Here is a 6,884-nt window from a genome sequence, read left to right on the forward strand (position 1 = left end):
TAAACAAAGGAGGAGGCTGCAATGCTTGGTAAGAAATGTACGCATTATCCTGCCCATGCAATTGTAACCCCTCTGTACAGTATGTTCACAAATAAAAAAAAAAAAAAATTATCAATCCAGGCTGTGGTAGCCTGCTCAGGTTGGATACTCCTCCCTGAGAGCTCCATCTAAAAACTTCTACTTCATACCTCACCCAGTAGGGTGAGTCCTACAAGCAGGCAGAGGGGCCTGGGATCATCACTAGTTTACCTGGATGCATGTGCCCTAGGTTGCTGGTAGGGAGAAAGTGGAGAGCAGGGCCTGGCCCTAGCCCCACTGGGAAGGGTCTGCAGGAAGCTCCATGAAAAGGATACTAGGACATGCTTCGGCAATCCTTCCTTTCTCACCAGCGCCACACACTGCACACTTGCTCAGAGAAATGTCCCGCAGCCTGCTCAGCTGACTGCATGAAAACAGAGTTTACATGTACACATAGGCATGGATGCTACCCATGAGCCTTGTTAAACCCCAGCACTTCATACAAGAAAAGTTACTGAAACCTGACAGAAATACAAATACCTGCCCCTACGGAGGGGGCAAAGCATTACAAGAAGTGATAAATTCTGGCATGTTTAACCCTCCTCGCTCCTGCCACAAGCTGCTCTCCCCACCCACCACACAGGATGTTGACCTCATTTTTTCTTCTTTAGTACTGGGGTTAGAACCTGGGACCTTGTCCTTGTTAGGCAGCACCCTATCACTCAGGCCATACCCTCAGCATTTTTTAGTTTTTCTTTTCTTACAGGGTCATGTGTTTTTGTCATAAGCTAGCCTCAAACCACAATCTTTTGACCTTGGCCTGCCTCCACTGTAGTTGGGGTCACAAGCACATACTGCTATCCCCAACAGTTTCTCCTGAGCTGGCTGAAAACCACAAGCCTCCTGATCTTCACACCTGAGATTCTAAGTGAGTACCACAGGGCCCAGCTTGTTTATTTAATCTCACTTCCATGCCCCTAAACTATTACAGCACTTTTTCACATTATGAACTAGATGTAAGAAGTGTTCTATATCAGAGCCTCCTACAAGTTTTCTTTTCTCTCAGCAGTAGACCCTGTGGCAGTGGTAGAGCTGTACAGCAGTTTACTGTACAGTTTACTGTACACATGTACCATGTTCACTCCTCTGTTGAGGGTCAGCTTGTCCCTCACAGGCAGTCGTGAACAGTCTCTCCAGGGAAGCACCCTGGACCAGCCCCATGTCTTGCTTCAATGCACTAGTACACACAGTGCCCATTCCTAAGTACTCACAAAAGGAATCCACAGTGCATTCTCAGACTGGGGAGGCTAAGGCAGAGGGCCAACACAAGCCACACAGAGACCTGATCTGAAAACAAGTAATAACAATGGGAACACAGAATTGGGAGCAAAGCTTCAATCCTACCACTCTGCCTTTGGCATTGGCAAGTCAGGTCAATCTGTACCTCACTCTGCACAAGTGCAATGCTGCTCACAATAACTACTAGGCAGACACATGGACAAGGGGACAGGCAAACGGTGGCATATCCATCCCGTGGTCTAGGGTGTAGCCTTAAAAAGGGCACTGTGCTAAGGGGACTGGGTAGTTCCAAAGGCCACATGTGACAGCCCTCTCTGGGGCTCCTGGAGCAGGCAGACTAGTGGAGACTGAGGCAGAAAAGTGGCTGCTCGGGACTGGGAGGAAAGTGGAATGAGCGGAGTGTTTAGTTTAAGTTACAATTTGCAACACTGAAATGATAGTGCAATCATTTGTTTATGTGACATGAATATGGTTAACACTACTGAACCTATACTCTTAGACACAGTACAAATGGTAAGTTTCTGACACTACAATTTTTTTTACACACTTTTAGTAAATTAACATTTGTGAAGTTTGCAAAATACTGCCTGGCATGTAACAATTCATTTTATTAGTACTTAATTAATCATCGGAATGAAGGAAATAGGAACTTGAGGATTTTAGTGCTCCCAAGCTTACTATGCCCTGAGAGTCTGGGCAGTTTTTCAGTACTTCTACAGTTTGGACTACAATTCCCAAGTGACAGCTGCAGTCTTGCTTGTTAGTCACAACAGACTAAAATCTTGGGAGTCACCTCGATAAGGGCCAGCCTAGAAGTGATAACTGACTGATGCAGCCCTCACCAAGATGTTCTGACCTGCCAACATGCAGCTCTCTCATCCTCTTAATCAATACGGTGCTGGCCAAGTATCAAAAGCAGTGATATTCAAGCCTTAGGGCCATTCAGCAGGAAAATGTAGGGCTATGTGATCATTCATAAACCAGAGAAGGAATTTGCTTGTAATTTGTTAATATGCACTGAACTCACAGAAAATAATATGAAAAAAAATGTCCCCAGCTCCATGAAAAAAATGAAAGGAAGTAGAAAAGAGAAAATGTGCTCCTTCTCTGTAGAAGATATTTAAATGTTTGTATTTTAAATGGAAAAACGAAACAAAGAACTCTAATCCAATGAAGCACATGGTTCTTTAAGTCCAATTAAATGGTAGGATAAATAGTAAAATAGTTTTATCTCTAGTTAGAATTAGTTGTGACTGCCTTTTGTCAATTTGCATTTTCTTAATTCTCAACAACACTCATTGTTGCACAATTAAAGAACAATCACAGCCAGGTGCTGGCAGCTCACTTCTGTAATTCTAGTTGCTCAGGAGGCTGAGATCTGAAGGATTGTGATTTGATGCCAGGCAGGAAAGTGTGAAGCTCCATTTCCAACCAACAAGTAAAACGTACAATGGAGGCATGGCTCAAGACCTAAAGTTCAAAATCCTGTACCCTCCCTCCTTCCCCTTAAAAAACTGCAGGCCTATGTCAAATGGCTACAAAGTTCCTTTCCACAGTAGCCACCAGGGGTCATTCCAAGCCTACCCCATCCAGGTCATCTACCACAGTACCATGCAGTGCTAAATTGGAATCAGCTGGCAAGTTCCTGTGTCCATGTATTCTGACTCTGCACTCTAGAGGAAGAGAATGCTCTGATGAAGAAGGTTTTTTAAAGCCATCATTAGTCTCAGAATAGAAACTGACTGAGAGCAATCCCATAATTCCTGTCTGAATTTCTGTGTCACTTGGTCTAGGATAGAACTCAGAATGCCAAGGGTCCCAAGGGTTCCACATCTCCCAGCTGTCAGAGGATAGAACCATGGGCCTGCTGATTGGTGCCTGTCGCCTCCCTGGCACATGTTGCCATGCCTGGCTTGTCACAAAGCAGGACATGCCACCATTCAATACAAAAGGGCCAGAGTATTAGCTCTGTTACAATGCGGTGAATACGGGCAAGTCAATGTTCTGAGTCCCATGTAGAAAACCCCATCAACCCCGTGCTAAAATAAGGATATTAATTAATCTATTCCTGAGATCTCTCTGATTTTAAGTCACTGGATAGAAAAAGTTACTTTTTGTCTGTTGTGGGGCTTGAACTTGGGGCATGAGCATTGTCCCTGAGCAATTCTGCTCAAGACTACAGCTCTACCACATTGAGCCACAGTGCTACTTCTGGTTTTTGGTGGTTAATTGGAGATAAGAGTCTTATGGACTTTCTAACTGTGATCCTAAGATCTCAGCCTCCTGAGTAGTTTGAATTATAGGTGTGAGCTACCAGTGCCCAGTTTAGATATTTATTTTATTTTTTTTATGTCTTTTGTACTTGAACTCAGGGCCTGTGTTTCGCTTGGCTTTTTTTGCTCAACACTGGCGCTCCACCACTTGAGCCATTCCCTCAAGTCACTGTGTAAAAAGGACAAGCCTCAAGCATCCACGTTTTGTCAGGGGAGTTTCCATTCTCTACCTAGCCGACACTGGACCACTTACCTCTGCTGCTTTAAGATAGAGTCAAAACCAACAGTTTCCACAGCTTTACTTCCAATTCTAACAACCTGCTCTCTCTCATCATCCTCTGGCCCGTCTTCTAGCACATATCGCTTCTTTAGTGCAGTGAGAAAGTCCACTCCAAAATTTACCTTGTTTGGACGAATAAAGGATCCTCCTGTTGGGTACCTGGAAAAGAAATTAACATAGGAATACTGTTTTGCTAACAAGACAGGGCCAAAAATGCAATGTTCTTCAACCCGAGCAGGAAAAGTCCGAGAGATTCTTATCGCCAACTGACCACAAAAGGCCGGAAGTGAAGCTGTGGCTCAAGTGTTAGAGAGCTAGTTTTGAGCAAAAGGAGCTCAGGGAGGGGCTAGAAAGGTAGCTCAGTGGTAGAGAGCTTGCCTTGCATGCCTGAGGCCCTAGGTTCGATTCCTCAGCACCACATAAGCAAAAAGAAAAAAAAAAGCCGGGAGTGGCGCTGTGGCTCAAGTGGTAGAGCGCTAGCCTTGAGCTGAAGAGCTGAGGGACAGCGCCCAGACCCAGAGTTCAGGCCCCACGACCGGACCCAAAAAAAAAAAAAAGGAGCTCAGGGACAGTGCTCAGCCCCTGAGTTCAAGTCCCAGGACTGGCACACACACTAAAGACAAATCAGCACACAAATGAAAACAACACAATAGAGAAAAATGTATAATTAGTATAATTAAATATAAGGGTTATATGAGCTTACCCAAGTATGGGAAGTCTCTCTGAATAGATAAGAAATATGACTAATTCACATTAGAGGAAACAAAATATTAGATTACAAGAGAGTGCTATTGTGCTAAAGATGAAAATATACTGCTTTAATTAATGAATGTATTTCCCACAGAACTGGAAAAAATTCAGAAAAATCACACAAATCCAAGGACATGAGGGTAGGTGTGTACGATTATATAATCACATTCATTCCTGGGTTCAAGTGACTTGAGGATGCTGGAAACCACCACAGTGCCCAGACAGATGGGGACTAGAATAAGCCAGGCCAAAGGAATCCTTTGAAAATTCAACGTATAAAAACCTACTAACAAAATATTGTTGATATTAAAAAAAATGGGAACACAGTATATATATAAATATATATACACAATGGCAAAGGGATCATATCTACATTTGGGCAAAGGCTGGGAATTAATACATCTGTTGGTAGTAGCAATAGTTTTTTGGGGTCAGTTGTTGGGCTTGAACTGAGAGCCTGGGCTGTGTTCAAGCCCCACAACTGACCAAAAAAAAGCCTATTTCAACGAAATGAAAAAAAAAAAAAAAAAACCCTGGCAGACAGTACAAGTTTCTCCAGCCTGACTGCATGAGAAGACAGGGCAAGGGGAAATGGGACAAGACAGTGGGCAGTCTGCACATGAACATTACTGCTGAGCCCATGTCCCTACATCAAGACCTCCATGAAGGGCTGCTGGGCATGCTCTGTGTCTGTCTCTTTCTGCTCAAGGCTAGCACTCTACTACTTTGAGCCACAGTGGATAACTGGAGATAAGAGTCTCAGATGTTCCTGCCATGACTGGCTTTGAACTATGATTCTTAGATCTCAGCTAAGATTACAGCCATGAGCCATCAGTACCTGGCTTCTGATTTTTATTTTTTAAAGGATAAAACTCATTACCTGACTCATGTAATTGTAATCCCTCTGTATATCACCTCTATAATATCAATAAAATTATGAAAATTATGAACAGCATCAAATTAAACAACAACAAAACTCTAGCTGGGCGCTGGTGGCTCATGCCTGTAATCCTAGCTGAGAAGGCTGAGATCTGAGGATTGCGGTTAGAAGCCAACCCAGGCAGGAAAGGCTGTGAGACTCTTATCTACCAGAAAACTGGAAGTGGAGCTGTGGCTCAAGATGGTAGAGCTCTAGCCTTGACCAAAAACAGCTCAGGAATAGTGCCCAGGCTCTGAGTTCAAGGACTACCACGAACAAAAAAATAAGAATAAAATTGTACAAAGACCAATAGTAAAACTACAAATAAAATCAATCTTTCAGAATACGCAAATTCTAAACCCTAACTATCCCACAAGCCCAGCAAGCTTCTTCTTCTCCATCCCTCTTCTCCTACTCTTGAGTATGATCGTCACTGAGTAACCATGATGACACATTAGGAAACGTTACCTGCATTTAAAATACACAGTCCCTTCGTGGCTCCCATCATGTTTTCCTCTCTCAGGATTGTCCCATTCTACTCCTAACCAGAGACCTAGCAGAACAAGAAAGGCACATGAGTAACAGAAGGTGGTAGAGATGCTCCATAGCTTTGTGAGCAGGTGCAAATTACAATGGGCACCATCACACACAGCATTGGGGGAGGAGAGTCTTGGGAACAAATGAGTTACCTGTACCAATGGAACTTTAATCAGCAAACACAAAGCCCACAAAAAAAGCTCACAAAGTCCACAATGGTAAAAATAAGAACAGCAAATTCAACTTATTGAGTACACTAAACATGGATGAATTCTGAAGATACCACGCTAAATGAAGCAGGCCACCAGTCTAGAGTAAACCCTGTGATTTCATATAATGAGGGAGGGCTTAGAGGAGTCACTACCTAATTGGGCATGAAAATGGCAAACATGTAGCTGGAAAATGAAAAACAATACTTTAGCTGCTACCCATGCTGGTGGGAATAAAAACTGGTAGAGACTCGGTATTTGATAATTTTTTTTATCACAGTTAAGTGTACAGATACTCCATAGTAACATTACAATTCAACATTTTCATTTCTGGTTATATTTCATGTCAAAAGCTTATTTACGTACATATAAGCTATCTGAGAATTATCACTTAAGTACTATAGCAATCATAAAAGAACAATCTACTTGCTGGACGCTTGCTGGGCACCGGTGGCTCACGCCTGTAATCCTAGCTACTCAGGAGGCTGAGATCTGAGGATTTCAGTTCAAAGCCAGCCGGGGCAGGAAAGACTGTGAGACTCCTATCTCCAATAAACCACCAGAAAACCGGAAGTGGCGCTGTAGCTCAAGTGGTAGAG

The 6,884-nt window shown here is 43.3% G+C and overlaps 1 protein-coding gene across 4 annotated transcripts in view; it reads right to left on the bottom strand.

Annotated features, from left to right (window-relative positions):
* Positions 1-6,884, bottom strand: part of Tbce (tubulin folding cofactor E) — a 28,155-nt gene that overhangs the window by 12,895 nt on the left and 8,376 nt on the right. The window contains exons 3-5 of one of the 4 annotated variants that reach the window (XM_013014657.1): positions 6,008-6,092; positions 3,844-4,029; positions 354-442 (exon numbers count right to left, since the gene is read on the bottom strand). In XM_013014657.1, the coding sequence (XP_012870111.1) occupies positions 354-442; positions 3,844-4,029; positions 6,008-6,092 (360 nt within the window). Of the gene's footprint in view, positions 1-353; positions 443-2,901; positions 2,991-3,843; positions 4,030-6,007; positions 6,093-6,884 lie in introns of those variants that run through there. The other 3 variants (XM_013014659.1, XM_013014658.1, XM_013014660.1) reach the window with 3 other exon arrangements.

Source organism: Dipodomys ordii, unplaced genomic scaffold, assembly GCF_000151885.1.
Source record: "Dipodomys ordii isolate 6190 unplaced genomic scaffold, Dord_2.0 Scaffold24, whole genome shotgun sequence".
Lineage (NCBI taxonomy): Eukaryota > Metazoa > Chordata > Mammalia > Rodentia > Heteromyidae > Dipodomys > Dipodomys ordii.